Source organism: Ipomoea triloba, chromosome 3, assembly GCF_003576645.1.
Source record: "Ipomoea triloba cultivar NCNSP0323 chromosome 3, ASM357664v1".
NCBI classification, from domain to species: Eukaryota; Viridiplantae; Streptophyta; class Magnoliopsida; order Solanales; family Convolvulaceae; genus Ipomoea; species Ipomoea triloba.
In genome coordinates this window covers 17,215,418-17,243,135 of record NC_044918.1, presented here as the reverse complement: position 1 = coordinate 17,243,135, position 27,718 = coordinate 17,215,418, and the positions used below count along the sequence as shown (strand labels likewise).

At 32.4% G+C, this 27,718-nt stretch overlaps 3 protein-coding genes across 4 annotated transcripts; 2 read left to right on the top strand and 1 right to left on the bottom strand.

The window, feature by feature from the left end:
- Positions 1–7,456: 7,456 nt before the first annotated feature.
- On the bottom strand, positions 7,457–11,863 carry LOC116013656 (mitochondrial-processing peptidase subunit alpha-like). The gene is made up of 13 exons (XM_031253535.1): positions 11,711–11,863; positions 10,845–11,084; positions 10,457–10,753; positions 10,199–10,366; positions 9,917–10,084; positions 9,721–9,801; positions 9,496–9,562; positions 9,249–9,346; positions 8,928–9,000; positions 8,772–8,842; positions 8,602–8,651; positions 8,026–8,138; positions 7,457–7,912 (listed from the first exon to the last, which is right to left on the bottom strand). The coding sequence occupies exons 1-13, from the start codon at positions 11,747–11,749 to the stop codon at positions 7,860–7,862; spliced, it is 1,518 nt and encodes a 505-aa protein (XP_031109395.1). The 5' UTR covers positions 11,750–11,863; the 3' UTR covers positions 7,457–7,859.
- Positions 11,864–19,529: 7,666 nt separating this feature from the next.
- On the top strand, positions 19,530–22,911 carry LOC116013693 (ATP-dependent 6-phosphofructokinase 6-like). Its single transcript, XM_031253584.1, has 13 exons — positions 19,530–19,880; positions 20,002–20,048; positions 20,163–20,202; positions 20,504–20,566; positions 20,653–20,790; positions 20,880–21,038; positions 21,150–21,203; positions 21,287–21,355; positions 21,451–21,580; positions 21,702–21,970; positions 22,073–22,121; positions 22,214–22,368; positions 22,477–22,911. Exons 1-13 carry the CDS (start codon positions 19,770–19,772, stop codon positions 22,648–22,650), a joined length of 1,458 nt encoding a protein of 485 aa, XP_031109444.1. The 5' UTR covers positions 19,530–19,769; the 3' UTR covers positions 22,651–22,911.
- A 1,217-nt stretch (positions 22,912–24,128) lies between these two features.
- LOC116013729 (ATP-dependent 6-phosphofructokinase 6-like) lies at positions 24,129–27,346 on the top strand. 2 transcript variants are annotated; one of them, XM_031253634.1, is made up of 13 exons: positions 24,129–24,321; positions 24,444–24,490; positions 24,643–24,682; positions 24,943–25,005; positions 25,105–25,242; positions 25,338–25,496; positions 25,612–25,665; positions 25,753–25,821; positions 25,904–26,033; positions 26,123–26,394; positions 26,506–26,554; positions 26,647–26,801; positions 26,905–27,346. In XM_031253634.1, exons 1-13 carry the CDS (start codon positions 24,211–24,213, stop codon positions 27,058–27,060), a joined length of 1,443 nt encoding a protein of 480 aa, XP_031109494.1. In that variant the 5' UTR covers positions 24,129–24,210; the 3' UTR covers positions 27,061–27,346. The 2 variants fall into 2 exon arrangements, with proteins under 2 accessions (XP_031109494.1, XP_031109495.1); XM_031253635.1 differs by having other exon boundaries at positions 24,136–24,321; positions 24,444–24,497.
- The last annotated feature ends 372 nt before the right edge of the window (positions 27,347–27,718 follow it).

The following is a 27,718-nucleotide window of genomic DNA, read 5'->3' as shown; positions in this document are numbered from 1 at the left end:
GGGGGGGGGGGGGGGGGGGGGGGGGGGGGGTATATATACATGGTAGTGTAAGCTAGATAGGGAGAATTTATATTAATTTAAAGAGGAAAATTATTAATCAAAGTTACATATATAAAGACATCTTTGTGTTAGGATAAACAAAATAAAATGATATGATAATTTGATGCAATATGAGGTTAAAGAAAAATTAAAATGATAGTTACTCACATGGGGTTTGAGCTAGCTGGGAGTGGTGATCATGATTCTCTTGGCATGGATGTTTCAGAGAGAGAGAGAGAGAGGGTACAAAGATTGCTTGATATGCAAGGCAAATGAGCAGTGTACTTGATGGACCACCACCACCACCCTGCTTAATTAAAATTTTTAATTTGGATTAGTATATTAATATCCCCATCATGTGTTTTAGCATACTATTTTAATTGCATAAATTATTTCTTTTATATGATAATTTTTTTAAAATTAAAAGTGCCAATCAACACCCGTGTTGATACAGTCATCAGTCATGTATAGTATATCTACTTGTACGAGATACTATTGGCCGGCTCTCATAGTCATAGTATCAATACAACAAAAAATAGTGTATATGAACTATTAGCATCGTAAAAAATTTCAACAATTAACACCATTTTATGTAATATAATACAATTTTCACTCAAATAAAGTGATTTATCTAAAAGAGAAATTGATGGACCAAAACACAAATACTTACACGTGCAAGTGTGCAATCGCTGATATGTAAATGTGCGTTAAAAATTAAGATTTTAAAAGTGTATAGTTCAACACCTAAAAAGATGTAATTGTTTATATGTAATGACGCACTTTAAGTTTAAAATACTAATCAAAATTAATTGCTCACATTTTTTCTTATTTTACTGACTTTTGATCATCACAGATCGACCGATTAGATTTGATATGTAATTTTTACCTAGTATACAATTATCATTTGATCATTCTCCTCTATACATATATATCATAGTCAATATCTACATTTATTTGTTAAGTTGTGCAAGTCATTCTATACTGATCTCTCAATTGTTCTTGACCCCTCACTGTTTTCTTGTAATTTTAGGTATATCTCATAATACTTTATTTGGTATACATACAATAATTCCATATATTGTACACATGCAAATAGTGGACCCCACTAATGGATGGCCTGCTCATATTGTTTATTTCTATTTTTATTTTTCACCATTATTATTACTATTATTAATTTTTTTTTGAAGGGATAGTCAAAACTAAAAATGATGAGAGGTCTCAGAGCAGTGTTCCTACAACTCAGGTGGCTATGATTATATTTGTTAATTTTTGTCTGACATTTTGCTCCACAAAAAAAAAAAAAACAAAAACAAAAACAAAAAAAAACAAAAAAAAAACAAAAACAAAAAAAAACAAAAACAAAAACAAAGAATTTTCTGATATATTATGTAATTATAAATTTGTAATGCTGCATTTAAGTTTCTATATATTTTTGTACCAAATTTCATTTAATTCATAATTTTATTTTTGTACCAAATTTCAGAGTTATGGTTTTCGCCGAAAACCTTGTTCTGAGTGTGACGGAAAATAATTAGATTCCCCCCATCAACGAAAAATATTTTCCATTGACCAGATTTTCTAATTGCATCTAAACATGGAAAACTTGAAAAATTATTTGCATCCAGGTTTCCAAACACAGTATTTTATTATGAGAAATCAGTACTATTTTATTTAATTTATTTGATTTGTGTGATTCGTTTAAGGAGAATTTAAATAGAATTAATAAAAGTAATGAATTAGAAATGAGTGTTCAGTTCAAAGTTTTTCTTTTGTTTTATTTTTAATTTTTAAAATCCAATCCCTACAAAATTAAAATAAAAAGCAGTCATAAGCCGAGACCATATATTTGACTACACATATATTAAGTTGACCATTGACTAGTGTTTGTGGGTGGAGCCCACATAGCAATGCACTGTTTTCTAATTTGTCTTTGATTATTTATTTATTTGTTGTTTAATACCGTTTGATGGACCTCCTAACATTATTTTAAAACATTATTAAATATAAAAGAAATAGGTTACGTTAAATGGATGTTCTATCGCTAGCTTGACAGGTTGTGTAATGTCTCTTAAAATAAATAAATAAATAAATAAATAAGAAATAGAAAAAAATCATCTTGGCATTCTGTGCATGCTTGTACTGTGGTTCGGGTGGGCCTCGTGCCCGACCCTATTTGGAATTTAACAACGTTAAACGCCGTACGCCACCTCGGATAAATCAATGATCAGATCAGAGCGAAACCGACCCTTTCCTCATATTTGGTATTTTTGAAGTATTCGAATTTAGCTCAAATAAAATTAATAAAGAATTTTAATTTTACTTTTAACACAAAAAACTATATTAATAAATATTTTACAATAAAATATCATAACAAAAACGTAAAATTATATTATATCTCAGTTATAGCTTTATAAATATATTAGTCAAATTTATTATATTATTATATTTATATTATTCAAAAAAAAATAAAAGTTCAATTAGACTCTAGAGCTACCCTAGTTGAGCATTAAAAGGTTTAAATTATGTTCAATTTGTTACTTGAATTACTCAGCTTCGAGTTCGGCTCAACATCAATAGAATCAAATTGAAACATTCGTCGAAACGAATCCAAATAGCTCACACATAGATTGACTCATTTACATCCCTAGGTTCATTGGAAGCATTATGCATTTTGTGGTTTCAAACTCTACCTAAGTCAAATTCAAATTAGTACGTATCATATATAGTGACGGAGATATCGAATGTCATATAAAAAAAAACAACTGAATGAAACGAAATTAGGGCAATTTTGATTTCACTAGGAGATGAAGAGCCTACTGTAATCATGCAAGTATGATATGGTACACAAGTGGGAGCCTTGGAGAAAGTCACATCTCGATTAACACAATATTCATAATATATTTTATATTTTTTCGTTGATTCATAAATATCATATGAATTTAATTATTACGCTCTCCAAATAAACTCAAATAACATAACAAATGAATCCATGGCTAAAGAGCACATACAAACTTCATTAGTACAACATTAGTCAAATCAATTTCAATTACAAAAGATTATATGCATGTTGGCACATATTTTTACTTTAAAAGAAAAAAAAAAGGAATATTGCGTTAATATGGTACGGTGGTACTATATAGTATTTAATACTTTGTGTACTTAATAGTCAGTGTTTAATAAATACATATTGAATTGAAATGCTATATGGATAATTGAATGGATGATGCACCTTGCTAGGTAAGGTACTACCTACTTAGCTATGGGTTCAGAATTTCATGACACCTACAACTACAATTTCAACTTCTTTTCATGCATCACACATAGGAACAACAAAAACATCATAGATCGAACCCATATTAATGTAACATCTTTAAGACTTGCCTTATCTTATTACCTTTTTTCTTCTTCTTCCAACATTACCTTTATGACCAGATAAACTACCTATACAGACTTCTTACCTTTTTTAACGAGAAAAAAAAGACATTTTTCTCCATAAATTATATACTTATAAAATTTTTTGAATTATATATTTATAGCATTTTTTTCTCCTAAATTTTCATGTATCAACATTTTTTTCCTTCAATTACTTTAAAGTGTTTTTTTTCTCTCTCTCTCTCTCTGTTAAACCGGCTTTTGGATTGTTAAAAAAAATAACAAAATATGTCTTTCAAGTCACTTTCATTCCCCAACAAATTATTGCTTATATGTGAGAATCAAAATAAAGGCAAAAAAGAACATACACAATTTTACAAATATTATAATTAAGTTAATGCTAGCAACATAATTAAGACTTAAAAACAAATTATTATTACTAATACAATAACTAAATAATTAATTATTGTTACATTTGTGTTTAAGGCTTAATTTTGTTACTATTATTAATTTAAAATTATAATAATAATATTTGTAAAATTGTGTATGTTCTTTTTTGTCTTTATTCTGATTCTCACATATAAGTAATAATTTATTGGAGAAGAAAATGAATGAAATACATATTTTATCCTTATTTTTAACCGTCTAAACTCCCATTTAACAAAGAAATAGAAAATTCATCATATTTAAAATAACTAAGAAGAAAAATATGAATAAATCAAGGAAAAAAACTCTAAAAGCATATCATTCAGGGAAAAAACTGTCATTTCCCAGTTAACAACATGATTTCTTTTAATTTGTTTTCCCTAGCCATGTGTTACAAGTGTTTCAAAATTTGAAAAAATTTTATTTACCTTTTTTCTTTTATAATAATTTTATGGGTTATTACTTTTATTGTTGTTGTTATTATATTTGAACGTGCATTTGAAGTTTAGGGATGCATTAAAAATTATTTAAATTGTAAATATGATAATATTACAATTAGACTCAATTATGAAAATATATATATATATATATATATATATATATATATATATATATATATATATATATATATATATGGGATGAGGGAGCTAGGTTGTGAAATGGTTAGCTTATGAATAGGCATAGGCATGCTAAAACATTAATGATTAATCCAAAAAGTCCTTATACTGAAACTGGCCTGGCCACCACTCAATCTCACTAACTTTTTACCTTCAATTAAACCCTTTCCAACATTCACCAAATTATTACTACATTTCACCTCCCCATGCTGGGACACACTATCATTACTTTCTTCATCTTTCTTTTTGTTTCCTCCCCTCTATCTACCTTTTTCATCAATATATATATATATATATAATAATTTCTTTTTTAATTATATATATATATATCTAATAACAATAATATTGATATATGGAAGAAGCAGGAGCCATGGAATTATATTCAAACTATATAATTAACAATATTATATATATTTCTAAATTTGGGTAGTGACAATGGGAATAATATGTGTTTTCCTTTAGTGTTTGCACAAGCAAGGGAGGAAGAGGGAAAAGTGAGTAAAGAAAAAGAAAGATTGTGACCATAAAAGACTAAAAGAGTGAGACAAACCAATATGTTAAAGAAAGAAGCAATGACAAACTATGAATTGAAGATGACCAAAGAATAACCCATCAAAATTTTATTCTTCTTGTCCAAATATCATAATTGAAGTTGGTAACTAATAAACAAGTTTGGATCTAAAAAATAAAAAAATAAAAAAAATTGCATACTGCATGCAAACCAGTATCTCGATCCCTGTGAGATCGACTAATTCGAATTCAGCTCAAGTCATGCCCACAAACCAGTATCTCGACCACTGTGAGATCGACTAATTCGAATTCAGCTCGAGTCATGTCCACAAGTTTGTTACTTACACAAGGATAAGCTTGTACGGGTTTTTTTTAAATTAATAATTGGAGGATGGGCGTTGTACGTAGTCATGTGAGTTGGGTGTGACTCCCAATATTATTATGTATATCCGAACATGAAAATTTTGGGTGTTAGGTTCATCTAATATTGGCCTTCCCTTTTTGCTTACTCCATCCTTAAATTTCTCTATCAATCTTTGACTTTTTGTAATATTGGACAAGCAATAATTATCACTTCATCTCCTCTAATTGCATGATTATTTCTTTGGTTTTGACAACAAAATTTGGGACTTTTTCTAGCTATACTATATGGCAACCCAATCTATTTCCCCCTTGCTGATGCTTTATCTCAAGACTTTTATTTTAATGAATTCTTTTGGGAACTCTTTTTAGATAATTATTGAGGAGTACGTCAAGCTGATCTGCTCCAGCTGGATTATAGTTTGTCAAAATACATTTCATGATCCTTCGGTCAGAGTTAGATTGGAATTATTTGTTACCTTTTAGTATACGATAATGATATATATGTCCAAAATGTGTACACATTTAACTAACTTTATTTATTTAATTAGTAGTAGGATTGGCCAATGGGTAAGTCCAGTCAAGTTGATTGGACGGTAGTTGGTTAGATAATCACAAGATTTTAAATTTGACTCCCTATTGAAGTTGTCCGTACTGATTTATATACCAAAAGTCATCATGAGATTATATAAATTTACATCCGATTTAAAAAAAAAAATTTACATCAAAATTTTAATAAGGCATTAACTGACTGGATAGAGCATGATTCTTATATTAGAAGGTCACGAATTTGATTATTGTCAACCTCCTTTCAATCGTGCTTGTAGCACAAGGTCTTTCTAGTGAGGTTTATCTTTTTGTGTAGTTTGCGAGTTATTATACAGAAACATAGTTAATCTAATAAACACTATCAGGTAGTGACAGCAGGTACCCCTTATTACCCAAAAAAAAAAAAGAAAAAAGAGTATACTTATTATTGACATAACTTGTAGTCTTGTATTATGTATCAACAACCTTTTATAATCATTAATTATGTGTTAATTAGTAAAACAAATTGACAATGATGTTTGTATCAACTATCAGAAAGAAAAAAGCAAAGAAGAAAATTTGAGGGAAAAGAGATAAGAGTGCCACAATTCTAATCATCTTAGGGAAGTGTAATAATTACATTACGATGAAACATATGCTTGCAAGTTTCTAGCTACATGGTAAATACTATTAGCTTCCTTTTAATTAATTCGAAACTAATTATCAAATATTAATCATATCAAAAGGAATAAAATTTAATAAAAAATAATAAATCTAGTAATTGTAATTAATCAGCGTAATATGTTAAATCTTTGGATATCCCACCAACCTCCAACGCCTCGAGGCTAGTTATGACTTATGAGTGCATGACCGCCGTTTTGTCCTCCATTATTTATTATTTTTTGTCTCCGAACCACAAAATGGAAAAATAAATATTTAATTAATTATAAAGAAGAAGTTGGTCCGGAAGACAATATACCTGAAAGAGTGGAGGTAGGCCCGGCCCCAAACATATGATTTGACCCATGATGTCGTCCTGGGTATTTTTCTACCCTATGCTAACATCTTGTTTAATTGTGTAATTGGGGGACAAAATGCCTCATAATTAATTTAGGGTCGTTTGAGAATCTAAAAATATTTTTTAGAAAATTATTTTCAAAAGATGACTCATTTTTTTAAAAATATTTTAATTTTTTAGTGTTTAACTGAATTTTAAAAAGTTATATTTATATGTTTAGCTGAAAGTTAAGAAATTGCATTTTTCTGTTCGGTTCATTTTCTTAAAAATGAACGAACATATTATTTATGTGGTGGTGGTGTGTAATGGAGTGGTAGTTGTGGTGATGGTGTAGTAACAATGGTGGTGATGTTGTGATGTTGGTGACAGTATTTGTCATGTGATGCTTAATCTTAAGATCTTTGCTGAAGCATTGATCTTTGATATAAACTAACCCAACAAACCATGGGTTAGTTATCATCCAACCATTACAAACGTTGGTTCTTTGGTAGAAGGAAAATAAAAAATGAGTCTTAAAAGACAACATAACACGCACTTTGGCACCCATTTAACCTTTAATTGCCCCAGAGAAAATTGTAAGAGCATATTGGCAAAACCCAAACACTCAATTTATTGTTACCCAAACTGGGAATAGTAATTGTCCAAAAACCTGAGAATCATGAGCTTTGTCAACTACTCTGGGTCTTTCCTTAGGCCTGAATCCCAAAATATTCCAATTAAGTTTCACAACGAAACAAGAATGAACAGCTGAGGAAACAATTACAAGAATCATACATGATACAGTGGAGAATCTGTGTGTATCAAATTGCCTCGACTGTATCTAGCAAACTAAGATTCATCTATAGTTTAAGAGTGTACTTATTTTTTCCATAAATATGGCCAAAAGGTAGCTCAAAAACCTTCAAATGTCCAAAAAAAGGTTGTCAACTTGTGACTTTCCCACTGAAAAAATTATTCGGACTGGAACTGGCTGCAGCTGAAAAAGAAAATTATTTGGACTGGAACCGGCTGCTGACAGTGTCATAACTTGGAAGATAAAGAACTGCAAAGAAATGAGAAAAAGTGAGCAACTCCATTGGCATTGCAAATAAATTCCAATTCCAAATACAGCTAACCATTTCTTTAGGGGAAAACAATAATAGTAATAATAATTACCGTCTCCATAGGATGCCATGGTAAGAGGAGATGATATAAGTTTTTGTGCAATTGAAGCAATATCCTTTGCCGAAACTTCTTCTATGGCTTTCAAGAAATGCTCCACAGGTTTCCTAAGGAAACCAAAAGAAATTACATAAATATCAAAACTTCAAATGGGCATTGAATTTCCTATGTTTTATATATATCTGAAATTCCTTTTAACAGTTCATATATATATGGTAGAAAAGGCTAGCAACCTACAATATGTAGTAGCACTTTAGAGAGTAGAGATATAACCAAAACATAATTTCCTGAATCATAACCACAGTTAATAAAGCAAATGCTTTCCTCCATGTTTCATAAACATATGTGGACTGAAAGGAAGTTGGGGAGTACTCTCTTCTGTTTTTCATGATACAGAGTTAGAAGTTTTTGACCCACAAGTCACTTGACTTATATTGCAGTATAAATAAATAAAGGTCAAAACTAAAAACAGCATTACTTCAGTCCCATCTTTTTCATGTATCATGTATCATTATTTGTGTCAAAAGTAAAAGCTCAGTTCAGCATAAAAACACCATAAGCAAGGGTTACCTTTCCCCGTATGTCAAAATTTGTCTGCCTATGTCTTCTGATGCAACCATCTACAAGACAGAAAACAAGCATAAGCGCATAAGAGAAATGCTTGTAGTGGTTTTAAAAAATCCAGAACATCTGCCAAAAGAAAGTAATATTTCAAGAAAACAGAAGAACACATTCGGTACCCTGGACTCTAAGTTCATTAAAATGGCGGATTTTGTTGCTTGTTTAGCACGATCAAGCTGCCGTTGGTCAACTGTTCAGTGAAAGGACACAGATCATCACCAACATTCTTCAATTTGAAATATTAATGGAAAAGTTATACAGGTCAAATTTCAAACCTTCACCCGGACTTGCAATGGCAGTGAGCTCTTTAACTGCGATATCAACAGCTTTTGATGAAAAATCGGAAGACTGTTCCATGAAAGAAAGACCTTCAGTTCATGCAATATACACTATGCAAATAGGATGGAAAACAAATAAATAAAAATTACTTATAGCACGTTGTGATCAACATTGCTAGCTATATGCACACCATATGAGAATTATCTTTAAGAACTTCTCAAGCATACTTGTTGAGATACAAGTTACCATATGGCATCATATATCCAGAAACATTTTGGCATCAATCAGAATAGTAAAGTAATTAAATAAATTCTTACAGTAGTTGCTTGAATTCCAAATAAACCAGTACTATTGTAAATGCTGCTGATTGCAGAGAATGCATGGACTTGCGGGTACTCATTCAATACACGAAGATCTGATCATGGATTTAGCAAAATGATATAAGAACAAGGGAGAATTAAAATTGTTGAATTAATACAGAGAACAGGAATCCATTCAACCAAATGCATCTATGTCCTGCATGAATAAGACTTGGTTAATCATAGACCATATTGATGAACTTACATAGCCTTGAATACATCCCCTTTCCAGGACCACCAGCAGAGAAAGAACCACCCCCTCCCATAAGCATCTGTAAAATCCTCACAATTAGCAAGTCCACAAAAATGATTTCTACTCTGTATCAAGTTAGCAACTCAAGAATACAGAGGATAAAATCCAAGGAAACATGCAAGTGCACATCATTATAACTGGAAAATTGGTGATTTGAATCGTATACAATGACAATACCTGAAGCACAGTCAAAGTCATTGCATCCTTTTCCTTATGCCAGCCACCAGGAAGTTCAAAAGCAAGGGCAAAATGAGTTACCTGTTCACAACCGAAATTAAAGAAACTTATCAGGGATAAAAGAAATTTTAAAAAAAATTAAAGAGAACCATTTAAAAAATTATTTAAAAAAGAGCAAAAGAGCAATGAGACACACCCCTTGTTCAGCTTGACAACGGTAATCACCCCCCACATATATGGGCTTAGGTTCCTCAGCACGAAGAACATTAGGTAAGTCAGAGAGCAGTGGTTCTGCAATCTTCAACAGTTCCTCATGTTCTACACCTGATGCAGCAAGGACCATGCGAGAAGCTGTGTAATTCTCCTACAAAAGAAGAGTAGATCAAGAAAAGTGATGAACAAATAGTGTAAAAAGTAAAGATGTAAAAAATCATGATGGTACTTCAGGAAATCATTGATATAAATTATAAACACTTACAGCAACAAACTCCTCCAAAGCTGTGCCATCCAATTTGCTAAGTGAGGCTTCACTTGCCAACAGAGGATTTGCAAAGGGGCCAGCATAACCTGCAGAGTGAATTGCCTCCAAAAGTAAGGCCTGTGGGTTCTTAGAGAAGTCAGCAATCTCAACTTTCATCTTCTCGAGCTGCACAGATGAGACAAAACAACTCAATAAAAAATCTATGATAATAGCCTTCAAGTATAAAGTCCAGTCTGTTTCACTATCAAAAGATACCTGTTCTTTAACTTCCCAATCCAAAAAGGCAGGATTCCTCACAGCATCTACAAGCAGCTCCACCATTTGAGGAGCATATGTTTTCAAAGCATCATAAGTATAAGTCATTTGTTCTCTTGAGGCAGCGGCTTGAACACTACCACCAATAGCTTCAACTTCTCGGACAACACGCAAGTGGCTGCGATTCAATGTGCTTTTGAAAGCCATTCGTTCCAAGAGATGTGAGGCCCCAAATGATGCTGGTGTTTCATAGATTGATCCACTGTCAACATATAATCCAACTGAGGCAGCCGGGCTCTGATCCAGTGAATTTATTGTGTTATTAAAATTTTAAACAAAAGCCTCCTAAATGATTTTCAGGGGAAAAAAGAAAACATGACAGGCATACCGCTGATGTTTCTGATGCTATTTTAAGACCATTTGGCAAGGTTGTAATTTTGGTACTCCCAGGTTCAACATGATCTGGTAATGGAGGTGGCAGAGTAACACCTTTTAGTGGAAAGTCTAGAGGAGGGAGGGAACTAGACCGTTCACCAGTTAACCAGCTAAATAGGCCACCAGAGGATGAATTCGTTGCAACAGCAGTCGAACTTGCAAATCTGGCCAATGCCCCATTGCTGGCCCGGCCCTATTATGGCATTCAACACCCAAACATTTGTCATTTTTTAAGTACAATGATTAAAATAAATACACAAACTCTATGTATCTGCCACCAAGCAACCCCATTTCCAAAATCCAATGCAACAGTAATTGCAAGCATGTAATCCAAGCTTAAGAACTTAAGCAAGAAGAATTGCCTGTATGCAATGATTTGATATTCCCTCACTTCCTACATCTCATCCCTAACATTTTATCCAATCCATCATTGCCGAAAATGTTTCATGTTTCAATTTTTCACAATTACTTCTTGTGGCAGAAACAAACAGAAAGAAAATAGTCCTTAACAATAGAAATTTCCTAACTCTAGGTAAGCTCGTCTCCATTGAACAATAAAAATCTACATTTCTCCTCAAGATCAATAAATACAGTAATCAATGAGCTGCATGCCTGCATATCAGATCTATAAACAAAGACAAGGCAACACAAAACAACGACAAAAACACAATCAAAATTATATTGAAAGTTTAAACACAAAACTAGCTGATTCAGTCTCGCTTTTATCATTGAAAAACAAAAAATCTAAACACAAGCAAAAGCGTACACAAAGTCGTGTGTGCATAGATAGATGTGTATGAAGAGAGCTTAGAGGCGGACCTTGAGGGCTCTGGCGCGAGAAGCCGCGGTTCTATACATGATTCCGGCGATCTATTGATCAGTGAGGCGGTGGAGAGAGCTCTGGAAGATGCGGAGAATCAGTCCGAGGGTTTGGGATGAACGGCGAAGGAAATGAAAGAATTGGTTGCCTTTTGGGGGCTTGAAGACCGGCGAACCAGGATCCTGGCACGTATGACACCCTCCTATTGCGGGCCTTTCAGCACGTGCGACCTATTGAGCCGTTAATTGAGTGGACTTCCTTTAAGCCCAAATTGAATAAACATAGACATAGGAATGAATTGACCCAACCCAACCAATATTACCAATACCAACAAAAAGGCCCAGGCTCAATAGCCTCGGTTGTTATGTCATGGACCCTGTTCACAATTTTTGAAATATATATTCACAATTTTAAAACTATATATTCAATAGCATAACACAGTTTTTGAATCTATATAACAAATTATGAATATAGAGTTCAAAGATTGTGAATATTGAGTAATGTAAATTTGTATATAGAATTCTAAAATTGTAAATATAGAGTTTTAAAATTGTGAACATGGGCAGGTGGACTCAAGTCCATAGTATAATTTACCTATTATCGATTGTTATAGCATAATGTAACAAAGTCAATAGTACTAAAAAAAATAATATAATTAAATACTATTTTCTCAAATTTGGGTCTAAAATGATAGTTACCTTACCAAACTATGGGCCACATAATGGGCCTCCTGTCATGAGCCTATCATCTATCATATATATTGGGCCAAGTAGGGTCCACCACAGTCTATGCTCCATATACTTTAGATTTGTGTTATACCCAATTACCTGCAAATTATACCATGGTCCAAAACGGTCTCGTTTCTTTTAATGAAAAAAAACGGTATATGTTCGCGCCGTTCCGGGTAAAGTAGTTCTATTTGTATAACATATCTATTTTCATTTTATATACACTGCAGTTTCATTTCAACGCATCTACAATTTCATTTTGATATAACTACAATTTTATTCGACATTATACACTCAAATATGTGAAACTCAAATAGAATTATTAAACTCTTATTCAATTTCATTTTACATACACTATAGTTTCATTACAACATAACTACAATATCATTTCGTTATAACTACAGTTTCATTGGACAACATACGTTAAAATATGTGAGAGTGTTATTCAATTTCATTTTATATACACTGCAGTTTCATTATACACTCAAATATGTAAAACTGTTATTTAGTTTCATTTTATATATGATATAGTTTCATTGCAACACAATTACAGTATCATTTCGATGTAACTACAGTTTCATTGGACAACATACGTTAAAATATGTGAGAGTGTTATTCAATTTCATTTTATATACAATACACTCAAATATGTAAAACTGTTATTCAGTTTCATTTTATATATGATATAGTTTCATTGCAACACAATTACAGTATCATTTCGATGTAACTACAGTTTCATTGAATAATATACACTCAAATATGTGAAACTGTTATTCAATTTCACTTTGTATACACTGCAATTTCATTTCAACACAACTACAATTCCATTTCAATTCAATTACAGTTTAATTTGATAATATAAAAACAATATGTAGATCAATTTCATTTTAGATACACTATAGTTTCATTTTGTAATTAACACACAAAAAATACGACCTCCGTTAAAATATAACAAGAGTCGTTTATTTACTTAAAGAAACAACGCCATTTTTAGACCATGTTCCACGAATCACAATATAACTACCGCGAATTACCCATCATAATGTCATATATTAAATTTTAAATTAAAAAAAGAAAAAAATTAAAAATAGTCGGCAGACCAACCAGTCCACGTTGACCAGCTGCAAAAACCTAAAGGGAAGAAGTACGACCATTGACAAAGTAAATTAAAACCTAAGCTAGCTCATTACTCATGTTCAATGGTTTGCAAAACGTACGGCCCACGTTTACAAGCCGTCATTTTAAGACCTTTCAATCTTAATCGAAAGTATTAATGAAGTTAATCAAGCTATTATAAAGTCAAACAAGTTATTATCAAGTGAAACAAGAAATAACCCATTTATTAGGTTTCATTTGACGTCTAATTGCCTTGCGCATGTGCACCGTGATACATGAATTTGATGTTCGATTTATTTCACTACATCACATGCCTTAAATATGTTCCATTCTTCATTTTATGTGTCTAATTTAATTAAGATGTCCAATTAAAATTAGTTATAATTTAATTTTTTTATAATATTAAATGTATTATTAATATATAAATTTATAAACTATATTAAAAGTTATATTAAACACACAAAAAATTTAAAAATTATAGAAAATTGTTAAAGAAAATAAGTAAAGAAAAAATATGTGGTTTAAACAATTAATACGAAGTAGTTAACATGACAGATAAAATATGATAGAAAGATAATAAAATCAATGTGATAAAATTCTAATGGAAATAAAAATTGTTTTTGTGTAATAATTAGATACAATGTTTACTAGTACATTGTGTTTTCTTTATTATACACCCAAGAAGTTCTGCTCTTCTTCTTTTTTTCTTTTTTCCTTTCCAGAATTAAAGTTAATTAACATAATTAAATACGGAGTATAATAATGTATATATTGTGCTTACTTTTTTTTTTTTTTTTTACACTAGCTTANACCTTACCAAACTATGGGCCACATAATGGGCCTCCTGTCATGAGCCTATCATCTATCATATATATTGGGCCAAGTAGGGTCCACCACAGTCTATGCTCCATATACTTTAGATTTGTGTTATACCCAATTACCTGCAAATTATACCATGGTCCAAAACGGTCTCGTTTCTTTTAATGAAAAAAAACGGTATATGTTCGCGCCGTTCCGGGTAAAGTAGTTCTATTTGTATAACATATCTATTTTCATTTTATATACACTGCAGTTTCATTTCAACGCATCTACAATTTCATTTTGATATAACTACAATTTTATTCGACATTATACACTCAAATATGTGAAACTCAAATAGAATTATTAAACTCTTATTCAATTTCATTTTACATACACTATAGTTTCATTACAACATAACTACAATATCATTTCGTTATAACTACAGTTTCATTGGACAACATACGTTAAAATATGTGAGAGTGTTATTCAATTTCATTTTATATACACTGCAGTTTCATTATACACTCAAATATGTAAAACTGTTATTTAGTTTCATTTTATATATGATATAGTTTCATTGCAACACAATTACAGTATCATTTCGATGTAACTACAGTTTCATTGGACAACATACGTTAAAATATGTGAGAGTGTTATTCAATTTCATTTTATATACAATACACTCAAATATGTAAAACTGTTATTCAGTTTCATTTTATATATGATATAGTTTCATTGCAACACAATTACAGTATCATTTCGATGTAACTACAGTTTCATTGAATAATATACACTCAAATATGTGAAACTGTTATTCAATTTCACTTTGTATACACTGCAATTTCATTTCAACACAACTACAATTCCATTTCAATTCAATTACAGTTTAATTTGATAATATAAAAACAATATGTAGATCAATTTCATTTTAGATACACTATAGTTTCATTTTGTAATTAACACACAAAAAATACGACCTCCGTTAAAATATAACAAGAGTCGTTTATTTACTTAAAGAAACAACGCCATTTTTAGACCATGTTCCACGAATCACAATATAACTACCGCGAATTACCCATCATAATGTCATATATTAAATTTTAAATTAAAAAAAGAAAAAAATTAAAAATAGTCGGCAGACCAACCAGTCCACGTTGACCAGCTGCAAAAACCTAAAGGGAAGAAGTACGACCATTGACAAAGTAAATTAAAACCTAAGCTAGCTCATTACTCATGTTCAATGGTTTGCAAAACGTACGGCCCACGTTTACAAGCCGTCATTTTAAGACCTTTCAATCTTAATCGAAAGTATTAATGAAGTTAATCAAGCTATTATAAAGTCAAACAAGTTATTATCAAGTGAAACAAGAAATAACCCATTTATTAGGTTTCATTTGACGTCTAATTGCCTTGCGCATGTGCACCGTGATACATGAATTTGATGTTCGATTTATTTCACTACATCACATGCCTTAAATATGTTCCATTCTTCATTTTATGTGTCTAATTTAATTAAGATGTCCAATTAAAATTAGTTATAATTTAATTTTTTTATAATATTAAATGTATTATTAATATATAAATTTATAAACTATATTAAAAGTTATATTAAACACACAAAAAATTTAAAAATTATAGAAAATTGTTAAAGAAAATAAGTAAAGAAAAAATATGTGGTTTAAACAATTAATACGAAGTAGTTAACATGACAGATAAAATATGATAGAAAGATAATAAAATCAATGTGATAAAATTCTAATGGAAATAAAAATTGTTTTTGTGTAATAATTAGATACAATGTTTACTAGTACATTGTGTTTTCTTTATTATACACCCAAGAAGTTCTGCTCTTCTTCTTTTTTTCTTTTTTCCTTTCCAGAATTAAAGTTAATTAACATAATTAAATACGGAGTATAATAATGTATATATTGTGCTTTTTTTTTTTTTTTTTTTTTACACTAGCTTACACATTCTTTTCAATTTTTATTTATTTATATTGATTATTTTCACAATAGTTAAAACATCATGTAAGTTTACATTTATTTTAATTACATAATTTAACATTTATTTTTATTTTTTTGGGTGCTTTTTTTTATTATTATTAATATTGCATATTATGTGTGTTTGTCATTTGTCCATTAATGTATACCAAATAAACCTTTTGAATTGAATTTTGGACTAAATTACATGTCGACCCTTAATTAGCTTGCTAGTTAGTCAACATAGTGGCAAAGTCACCTTAAAACTAGTGGGATCCTCAATTGATTCTATTGAGTATTGACGTACATTTTAAGTGATATTAATTAGTATGAAAAAAAATATTAGAACTCAAAAAAAATTATTATGAAAAATTTTACAAGGTTGATTACGGTTTACTATTAATAAGTAGGAATGAGCATTATCATTTAAAAAATAAAAAGCTTATATTTAGTGAGATCATCAAAACATACTTGTATTTAAAAAACAAATAAATTTCTTCCAACATTATTAGAATATTTATTCATATTTTACTGAAAAATTGTTCATGTATAATACATCTCTATAGCTAGCCAGGCTAGGCATGATATATATATATATATATATATATATATATATCGGTAGTAAGGTTTTATAAACTCGATTGGAATGTAATAATACATTACAGAAAATAGTATACAATCTCATATTCTCTTAGAGAAAAAAAAAATCAAAGGAAAACACCATATGAAAAAAGAAAGAAAGAAAAAAAGAGATAACTTTTGATTCGGTCCTATGATATTCCCTCAAAGAGAGTCACAAAGGTGCCATTTAAGCACAAGACGCTTACCACCTTATTATACCATTTGATTAAATTATATCATATATAAATCTGTTATATTACAAGTTTCACTTCTTTCTTTCCTCTATAGGCTAGCTTCAATTCCAACCTAATATGCATATATATGTCACGTTACTTTTTCATTTGATATAATATTATTATGGGCGGCGAATTGACGACCATACAAATACATACATAATATTTTATAAAGTGATTGACATACTCATGAAAACAATGTTAATTTTAATTGTTTCACTAATTCTTTTTTATATTCATTTTTTGGAGTCTAACTTGCCATTATGCATGGTTTTGAACGACGGACAAGAACACAGCGTCATTGAAAGGTGGGCAAAATATTCTTTATTTGTTGGATTTAGGCCATGTTCATGAGGTTAAGGTTTTCTCATGGTTCATGCGCGGTTTAGCAGCGCCACACGTTGCCGGAATGTTTTTAAGTCAAACCTCGTAATTTATTCATAATCAGAGACCATTTTTTTAATTATTTTTTTATGTTGTACATGTTGAGAGAACACATAGTCACTATTTTTTGTTGTTTCCAAAATGTTGAATCTCAACTCCAAATGCCTCTCACGTTCCGATTATGATAACTCAGCTGAACACAGAGGCTAGATTTTTCACTTTGAGAGAATGTTTTCACACTGCCGTTGGTGAAACTCGATCACGGGTCAGTGTTTTCAAATTTCAACCCTGTAAGCAACTGAGCTGCTTATGCGGACACATAGTTACTATATTGAGATTATGTACGATAAACTTTGCTCATATATAATAATTCATAAACAATACCAAAAAGAAAAAACGTTAAGAATACCATGTACAACAAATTCAACCAAAATAACATTAATAAAAATTAAACTAAATTTTTAGAAAAAAAATCATATTCCAATCCACGCCAAGTCACCCCTCTTATCAGAGGCCATTCTTGACCTCATATCACCAAATTAATTTTCTATTCTCATAATCTCAATTCCAGAATCTAGAATATTATTGGAATATCCAATGTCTCTCTGGAAACGCCATCAATAATTTATTCCACAAAGTCATAATTACTAAACCACCCTCCTGCGATGAAGGTCCATTTATTCCTTTCGTTTACTTTGTTTCATTCACATTTACCATTTCGGCAATCAATTTCTCTAAACTTTAAGTCTTTAACTTATATAGATACATTTGATTTTTGAAAACTTTAACTTTTGAAAATGCTATAATATTGTACGTAAAAGTATCATATATACTCTTTAAAATATAAGACTATAAACAAACGTAGTATTTAATTTATAAGTTTTTCTCTTTTAATATGATATAACAATGTCCATATTATGTTATGTTTCTTTTTGGGTAGGTTAGATGGTTTGTAAGGATTGCAATCTTAGTAAATTTCGACGAAAAGTTTGATTGTAATGAAAGAATTACGTAGAAATTAAAAGGATTACAATTTATGTTTGATGGTGCATACTTGTAAACGTTTTAAGATTGTAGTAAACACGTACTAATATCATTAATACTATAAGTTATATTGTTAAAAATATATAAAATAAATACTCCAATTTTCCCTTTTTTCAACATTGCCGAACTAGTGCCGCATCTCTAGTCTAGAATGGAAAATGACAAAACAAGATGGCATGTTGTGCTGTACGTAACTTACATTTCTTCAAGAAACACTATAAATTCTGTTTTGATCGAATAAAGACGCAAAAATAATATAACGTTTGTACGGAGTTACTTAAAATGCAACATTTGTTACGAGAACTATGTACAGGTCATAACTACATATATTTTATAGGAGGATCAGAGCAAGCTAATTAATAATTTGTTTTCAAGTAATACTGATTCTGTTACAATGTAGTATCTGCTCATAGCTATTTTCGTGAGAGTGTTAATTGGGACACCGGGTGCCACTAGACCACAAGTTCTTTGGCTTCAAGTAATATATTAAAAATGAAGATTCAAAAAATAAATATTTAGTATATTAAAAATAAGTCTTTCATCTCTAGAAAAAAAAAATTTAACCCTAACTAAGTTAGTTAAACTGTTAACCACAAGATTATAAGTTCAACATTCAACTGAGTCCCGAATTGTAAGTTAATTTGTTTTTTTTTTTTTTTTTTGAAAACAGTTAATTTGTTGGTTACTTGAAAAGTAAGTTCACCTAATTCCATTTAGTGTAGTTTAGTTATTTCCCTCCACCTTCCTAGCTTCCCCCGTTCACCTTCCTACTTTTCGTGAGCTCATATGAAGAAAAGACAAACCCACGTCAAAATTTAAGCCACTTGTTTTTGTTTTCTTCGAGACGCACACTTTAAGCCTACACACGTTTTTGAATGCATTTATAAAACTGTCTTCATAGGCTGCTAAACTTGAGAAAATCATAGCTTTAGTCAGAGTTTTCCAGCACCCCCTCGGGCCCTCCACATATATATATACACACAGAAACATAGAACTCTCAGTCATACATACACCTACTTTCACAATATATACAGAGAGGAAACAGAGACCAAATATAAAGTGGGTTGCCGGCGGCGAATTGTGATCGTGATCGAGTGAGTTGAATTTGAGGGATAAAGTTGAGTTTTTTGAGTGTTTTTTGTGAAGTTTAGAATGGGATCGGAGGGTTTTTCAGTGCAGCCGAAGGTGAAGACGGTGAACGGCGATGACGGTTATGTTCTTGAGGATGTTCCTCACTTGTCGGATTATGTTCCTAACCTCCCTGTATACTCTCTCTCTCTCTCTATCTCTCTATCTCTCTCTATTAGAAATGGGCAATTGAAATGAAACAGAACAGGGCATAAAGCTTAGGACTTTTCTAATTTTATTGTGTTTTCTGTTGCAGACATATCCCAACCCTTTGCAAGACAATCCTTCATATTCTGTTGTTAAGTAAGTTGTTTCATATTCTTGTTCTTTTCCTGTCTTTCAGCTGTTTTTTTATCCAAAAATAGTAAATCAAGATTCTAATGGATTGATGTTTTTACAATTTTTTATTATTTACAGGCAGTATTTTGTTGATGTGGATGACACAGTTGCCCAAAAGGTCAGTCATTTTCCATAAATAACAAATAATAATTTGGTACTAGCTAGGAGTACTCAGGATGTTTTGTTTGAGAGGACAAAAGTAGCATGCCTAAATCTTTGTGCTCAAGTAATCTGCTTAGTTTTGGGGGACAATAGTTGCACATGGACTAAACCATACTAAAAAAAAGATTGAATTCAATCAATTAGCTAATCTAGCCTTGTAAATCCATACGATTCTCTCTCTCTTTTTTTTTTTAAATGTAGAACGCTTAAGAGTACTTTTCTTGAGCATCTTTATTAATTCAGTAATTCTTTTACAGGTAGTTGTTCACAAGAATAGTCCAAGAGGAACACATTTTCGTCGTGCAGGACCGCGCCAAAAGGTGAGTTTTAAGGTGGTCTGGTTTGTGAAATGTCAAAAAATTGGACATCATGGTGTGAATCAAGCTAAATCTTTGATATGATTTAGGTTTATTTCAAGTCAGATGAGGTGAATGCATGTATTGTTACATGTGGAGGATTATGTCCTGGCCTGAACACAGTGATAAGAGAGATTGTATGTGGCTTGCACCACATGTATGGTGTAAAGAAAGTCATGGGAATAGATGTAAGTACACATTTCAGACATAAACTTGTGTGTTTGCAGTTTGCTGCCTTTCTCTTTTGAGTTTAATGAAACCAAATTTGGGTCTGCAGGGAGGATATAAAGGCTTTTACTCGAAAAACTTGGTCCATTTAACACCCAAGGTTGTAAACGATATCCATAAACGTGGGGGAACCATTCTTGGGACATCTCGAGGGGGGCACAATACCAAGAAGATAGTAGACTGCATTCAAGACCGCGGGATTAATCAGGTAAAGATACAATGGTTTCGTTGGTCTGATTCTGGATTTTGTTTTTATATTGCCTTGATAAATGTCCAGTGAGACAGTTGAGATGACTAATGGTGTCTGTGTTTCTTCAAGGTTTATATAATTGGAGGAGATGGCACTCAGAAGGGAGCAGAAGTGATTTTTGAGGTATGCCAATAAACCATCTAGGAGTCAAATCATGTTCATTAGTTTCCCAGATTGTTGAATATGTTGTTCATTCTGTGTTGCAGGAAATTAAAAGGCGTGGTCTCCAAGTCGCTGTTGCTGGAATTCCCAAGACCATTGATAACGATATTCCGGTAATGAGTTAATAATTCAGCAAGCTAGCCATAGAAAAACTTCACACAATTAAGGAGCTATCTGTGCTAATTTCTCTGCCTTCTTGGTCTCACAGGTCATAGACAAATCTTTTGGTTTCGACACTGCTGTTGAGGAAGCACAACGAGCCATCAGCGCTGCACATGTTGAGGCTACGAGCACTGAGAATGGCATCGGTCTTGTGAAGTTAATGGGGCGCCATAGCGGTAATGTTCCATATATATATATATATATATATATATATATATATATATATATATATATTCCAAATGGTTTATATAAACAGTGCAGGTGTAGAATTTTGACAGTGGAGGAGTGTATATGCAGGGTTTATAGCCATGTATGCCACGCTTGCCAGCCGAGATGTTGATTGCTGCTTGATTCCCGAATCCCCATTTTATCTCGAGGGACCAGGGGGACTTTTCGAGTACATAGAGAAAACACTCAAAGAACATGAACACATGGTGATTGTTGTAGCAGAAGGTGCAGGACAGGAGCTGCTTTCTGAGAGCCTCTTGTCTGATGCTAATCAGAAGGATGCTTCAGGAAATAAGGTTTTACAAGATATTGGGCTATGGCTGTCTCAGAAGATTAAGGTAAAGTTGTTGTTTAGTATTTGCAAATCAGAACCTAAAGAATCCTAGGACAAACAAACATGGTTTCTTAGCTGAGCTGCAATGTTTTGTGACTTATTGCAGGATCATTTCTCCAAGCAGAAGAAAATGCCCATTAATCTCAAATATATAGGTCAGTTTTCACTGCTAAACTCCATCTAATCTGCAGATATGTTTCAATATTTCACCAAACATTCTGATTTCTGAGCCATTTCTTATTGACAGATCCCACATACATGATCCGGGCTATCCCAAGTAATGCATCAGACAATGTTTACTGCACACTTCTCGCTCAAAGTGCAGTCCACGGAGCAATGGCGGGCTACACAGGCTTCACAGTTGGATCTGTAAACGGCAGACATGCTTACATACCGTACAACGTGAGTAAAAAACCAAAAAACCAAAAAAAAAACACAACATTGTACATAACTTGTTCATAGTTCCATTTTTTCAAACTCTTAACTTTTTGTTAACTGTGGGATGTGCAGAGAATAACTGAGGGCCAAAACCACGTCGTGATCACGGATAGAATGTGGGCGAGGCTTCTGTGTTCGACGAACCAACCAAGTTTCTTGAGAACAAGAGATGTGATTGAATCAAAGGAGGAGGAAGAGCCACCCAAGTTGTTGGATGATGCCCCTGCTGCAACTTTTTGTCTGTGAGGCTAGGAGGATTTTTGTGTACTGATAAGAGTTCTTATTATTTTTAATATGGAAAAGATCAATATTTACACTCTAGTTTTTGTATTGATTTATCATTTACATACTATGTAAGGGCATGGGTACTTACCTGTAACTGTAGTATAAATAAGGGAAAGAAGTTATGTTTATCAGTTTATGTAGGTTAGATCAAAATTACCAAAGTTTCAGAAGTCAGTACACTTCATTAATCAATAATATAAGAATGATTTATTTGTTTATTTATATGTAGATGTTTATTTCCCTTTCCTTTTTTTTTTTTTTAAATCCAAAATTAAACATATAAAAATGTCTTCGTTGGAGTGTTATATGAACCCAATCGGACTTGTCCCTGGATCTGATATCAAAATGTTTTAGACTATCCTAACCCTAGCAGTGTCAATGTGGGCTGGCCGGTCCTACAATGAGTTGTAATTTTTACGGGCCAACTTGCGAAGCCATTAGAATAGAATTCTGTAACCCAGCTCGCCTCATGCGGGTTAACGGGCACCGCATGTTAAGAAAGATGATAAGAATTTGTTGTATTACTCTCTTGTCTCAATGGAGGGGAGCATACATATGTATACAGACTCAAAAATTCATATACAATTCTAGAGACATATTTCTACCGACACAACTTTTGTGTTTCAACACTCCCCTCAAGTTGGAACATGTATATCATACGCACAAAGCGTGTTTCAATTATATCCAATCATATGACTTCTTAAAGATTTAGTATTAAACATGGCAAAATCACTGTACTCAAAGGACCTCATATGACATTAACTAAACAAAAAAAAAATAAATTTAAATAAGCATTATATCTTAGCCATCAAACCTTGCCCAGTGTATCGCCCAAATTAGATATAACTACAGTAAGTGGCGGAGCCACAGCGGAGGGGTACCCCATCCCACCCCTTTATATATATGTATGTATGTATATACATATATTATTAAATTATATATAAAATCTATATTTATGTACAAATTGCTAATGGTTTGAGTGGCTTAGTTGAACTCTAAATTTGATAATAGTTTGGCGGGATAATTTTCTGATCCCGCCACTCATATAAACCAAATGTTCCCGCGTAATTTAGTTATTCATCTCCACCTTCCTAGCTTCTCCCGTTCACCTTCCTACTTTTCATGAGCTCATATGAAGTCAAGACAAAACGTCAAAACCCACGAGAAAATTGAAGCCAATTGTTTTTGTTTTCTTCCAGACGCACACTTTTACGCATACTCACGTTTTTGAATGCATTTCAAAACTGTCTTCATAGGCTGCTAAACTTGAGAAAACCATAGCAATAGTCAGAGTTTTCCAGCACCCCCTATATATATATATATTAGAATTTAGAACTCTTGTAATCCTAGTTATAGTGCAACACTTCCTGTGTGTATATATATTTATATTGTATCCTACAATTATTAGTATTCAATAATATCAGTCCTAATCATATACAGAGAGGAAACAGAGGCCAAATATAAAGTTTGTTGCCGGCCGGCGGCGAATTGTGATCCTGAATTTGAGAAATAAAGTTTAGAATGGGATCAGAGGGTTTCGCAGTGCAGCCGAAGCTGAAGACGGTGAACGGCGACGACGGTTACGTTCTTGAGGATGTTCCTCACTTGTCGGATTATGTTCCCAATCTCCCTGTATACTCTCTCTCTGTCCTTAAAATGATTTGTTCCATAAATATTAGGAATGGGCAATTCAAATGAAACAGAACACGGCATAAAGCTTCGGGCTTTTCTTATTTTCTTGTTTTCTGTTGCAGACATATCCTAACCCTTTGCAAGAAAATCCTTCATATTCTGTTGTTAAGTACTCCGTAAGTTGTTTCATATTCTTCTTCTCTTTTTGTCTTTCAGCTGTTATTTTGTCCAAAAATAGTAACCCAAGATTCCAATTTTTTTTGACAGAACCCAAGATTCCAATTTTGTTTGATGTTTTTTACAACTTTTTTTAATTTACAGGCAGTACTTTGTCGATGTGCATGACACAGTTGCCGAAAAGGTCAGTCCTTTTCCATAAATAACAAATAAAATTTGGTACTTGATAGGTGTACTCAGAATATTTGGGGACCATAGTTGCACATGTGCTAAACTACATTAAATTATTATTATTATTATTTTTTTTTAGAACTACATTAAATTATAAAATATTGAATCCAATCAATTAGTTAATCTAATACATGACTTTGTAAACCTATATGTTTCTCAAATTTAAGGGTACTTTTCTTGAGAATCTTTATTAATTCAATAATTCTTTTATAGGTAATTGTTCACAAGGATAGCCCAAGAGGAACACATTTTCGTCGTGCAGGACCTCACCAAAAGGTGAGTTTTAAGGTGGTCTAGTTTGTCAAATGTCAAGGAATTGGACATCAATCATCATGGTGTGAATCAATTCAATATAAATCTTTGATATCTTTTCAGGTTTATTTCAAGTCAGAAGAGGTGAATGCATGTATTGTTACATGTGGAGGATTATGTCCTGGCCTGAACACAGTGATAAGAGAAATAGTATGTGGCTTGCACCACATGTATGGTGTAAAGAAAGTCATGGGAATAGATGTAAGTACACATTTCACACATAAATTTGTCTTTAATTTGCAGTTTGCTGCTGCCTTTCTCTATTGAGTCTAATGAAACAAATTTTGGGTCTGCAGGGAGGATATAAAGGCTTTTACTCGAAAAACTTGGTCCATTTAACACCCAAGGTTGTAAATGATATCCATAAACGCGGGGGAACCATTCTTGGGACATCTCGAGGGGGGCACAATACCAAGAATATAGTAGACTGCATTCAAGACCGCGGGATTAATCAGGTAAAGATATACACAGGTTTTCATGGCCTGATTCTGGATTTGTTGTTGTATTGCCTTAATTGATAAAGTCCAGTGAGGCAGTTGACATGATTAATGGTGTCTGTGTTTCTTCAAGGTTTATATAATTGGAGGAGATGGCACTCAGAGGGGAGCATCAGTGATTTTTGAGGTATACCAATATATATACCATCTGTGATTATAATGATGTTCCTTAGTTTCCCAGATTGTTGAATATGTTGTTCTTGCTGTGCTGCAGGATATTAAAAGGCGCGGTCTCCAAGTTGCAGTTGCTGGAATTCCCAAGACCATTGATAACGATATTCCGGTAATGAGAGCAAAGTAGCCATAAAAATTAGCACAATTAAGGAGCTATCTGTGCTCATTTCTTTGCCTTCTTGGTCTCACAGGTCATAGACAAATCTTTTGGTTTCGACACTGCTGTTGAGGAAGCACAACGAGCCATCAGCGCTGCACATGTTGAGGCCACGAGCACTGAGAATGGCATCGGTCTTGTGAAGTTAATGGGGTGCTATAGCGGTAACGCTTCATATATATTATATTCCAAATGGTTTGCATTAGTGTATGTAGTGTGCAGCATTTTGACAGTGGAGTATATATATATGCAGGGTTTATAGCCATGTATGCCACGCTTGCCAGCCGAGATGTTGATTGCTGCTTGATCCCCGAGTCCTCATTTTATCTCGAGGGACGAGGGGGACTTTTCGAGTACATAGAGAAAACACTCAAAGAACATGAACACATGGTGATTGTAGTAGCAGAAGGTGCAGGACAGGAGCTGCTTTCTGAGAACCTATTATTATCTTCTGCTAATCAGAAGGATGCTTCAGGAAATAAGGTTTTAGAAGATGTTGGGCTATGGCTGTCTCAGAAGATTAAGGTAAAGTTGTTGTTTAGTATTTGCAAATCAGAACCTAAATAAAATAATCCTAGGACAAACAAACATACATGATTTCTTAGCTGAGCTGCAATGTTTTGTGACTTATTTCAGGATCATTTCTCCAAGCAGAAGAAAATGCCCATTAATCTCAAATATATAGGTCAGTTTTCACTGCTGAAATCCATCTAATCTGCAGATATGTTTCACTATTTTACCAAACATTCTGATTTCTGAGCCATTTTTTATTGACAGATCCCACATACATGATCCGGGCTATCCCAAGTAATGCATCAGACAACGTTTACTGCACGCTTCTCGCTCAAAGTGCGGTCCATGGAGCTATGGCGGGCTACACCGGCTTCACAGTTGGATCTGTAAACGGCAGACATGCTTACATACCCTATAACGTTAGTAAAAAACACAACATTATTGTACATAACTTGTTCGATCATAGTTCCGTTTTTTTTCAAACTCTTTAACTGTTTGTTAACTGTGGTGTGGGATGTGCAGAGAATCACCGAGGGCCAAAACCACGTCGTGATCACGGATAGGATGTGGGCGAGGCTTCTGTGTTCGACGAACCAACCAAGTTTCTTGAGAACAAGAGATGTGATTGAATTAAAGCAGGAGGAAGAGCTACCCAAGGCTGCAACTTTTTGTCTTTGAGGCCTGCTTTGGCTACTCAGAAGGAGGATTTTTTGTGTATTGATAAGAATTCTTATTATTGTAATTATGGGAGGAAAGATCAATATTTACACTCTAGTTTTTTTATTGATTTATCATTTATTATGTAAGGTCATGGATTCTTACCTGTAAGGCTGTAATTGTAGTGTACAAATAATAAGGGAAAGAAGTTGTGTCTATGTTGGTTAGATCAAAATTACCAAAGTTTCAGAAGTCATCAATACACTTCATCAATCATCAATAATATAAGAATGGGTTTTTTTATTCATATATATGTAGATTTGTATTTCCCTTTCCTTATTGATCTTCATCTTATGCGGATTACCATAAAGTCTTCTTGTTGATTGTCTATGGCTTCATATAGAATAATGCAATAGTTATTGCGTAGATCGTGATACAATAATTCAATAGTTATTGTGGGGATCGTGGTCCACACAGCTAAAAGCAATGTTGTTTCATATAATTTTTCGATTTATTGCAACATACATTAATTGAACCGTGGTCCACAATTTAGCTATGATGTATATATTATATAAATTCAAAGTAATTATTATTTAATTATAAAAATATATTTAATTATTTTAAATTTTATATTAATTTTTTTTTTTTTTTTTTGTCAAATAGACAAATACACATAGGA

Bases quoted from the DNA above. Each gene is read 5' to 3' on its own strand.
- LOC116013656 (XM_031253535.1), bottom strand. From the start codon at position 11,749: ATGTATAGAACCGCGGCTTCTCGCGCCAGAGCCCTCAAG. The intron at 10,754-10,844 runs GTATGCCTGTCA...TCACTGGATCAG, and splicing joins TAGCATCAGAAACATCAGCG to AGCCCGGCTGCCTCAGTTGG. The intron at 9,802-9,916 runs GTGTGTCTCATT...GGTTGTGAACAG, and splicing joins GTTGTCAAGCTGAACAAGGG to GTAACTCATTTTGCCCTTGC.
- LOC116013693 (XM_031253584.1), top strand. From the start codon at position 19,770: ATGGGATCGGAGGGTTTTTCAGTGCAGCCGAAGGTGAAGACGGTGAAC. The intron at 19,881-20,001 runs GTATACTCTCTC...TTTCTGTTGCAG, and splicing joins ATTATGTTCCTAACCTCCCT to ACATATCCCAACCCTTTGCA. The intron at 21,039-21,149 runs GTAAAGATACAA...TGTTTCTTCAAG, and splicing joins AAGACCGCGGGATTAATCAG to GTTTATATAATTGGAGGAGA.
- LOC116013729 (XM_031253634.1), top strand. From the start codon at position 24,211: ATGGGATCAGAGGGTTTCGCAGTGCAGCCGAAGCTGAAGACGGTGAAC. The intron at 25,006-25,104 runs GTGAGTTTTAAG...ATATCTTTTCAG, and splicing joins GTGCAGGACCTCACCAAAAG to GTTTATTTCAAGTCAGAAGA. The intron at 26,555-26,646 runs GTCAGTTTTCAC...TTTTATTGACAG, and splicing joins CATTAATCTCAAATATATAG to ATCCCACATACATGATCCGG.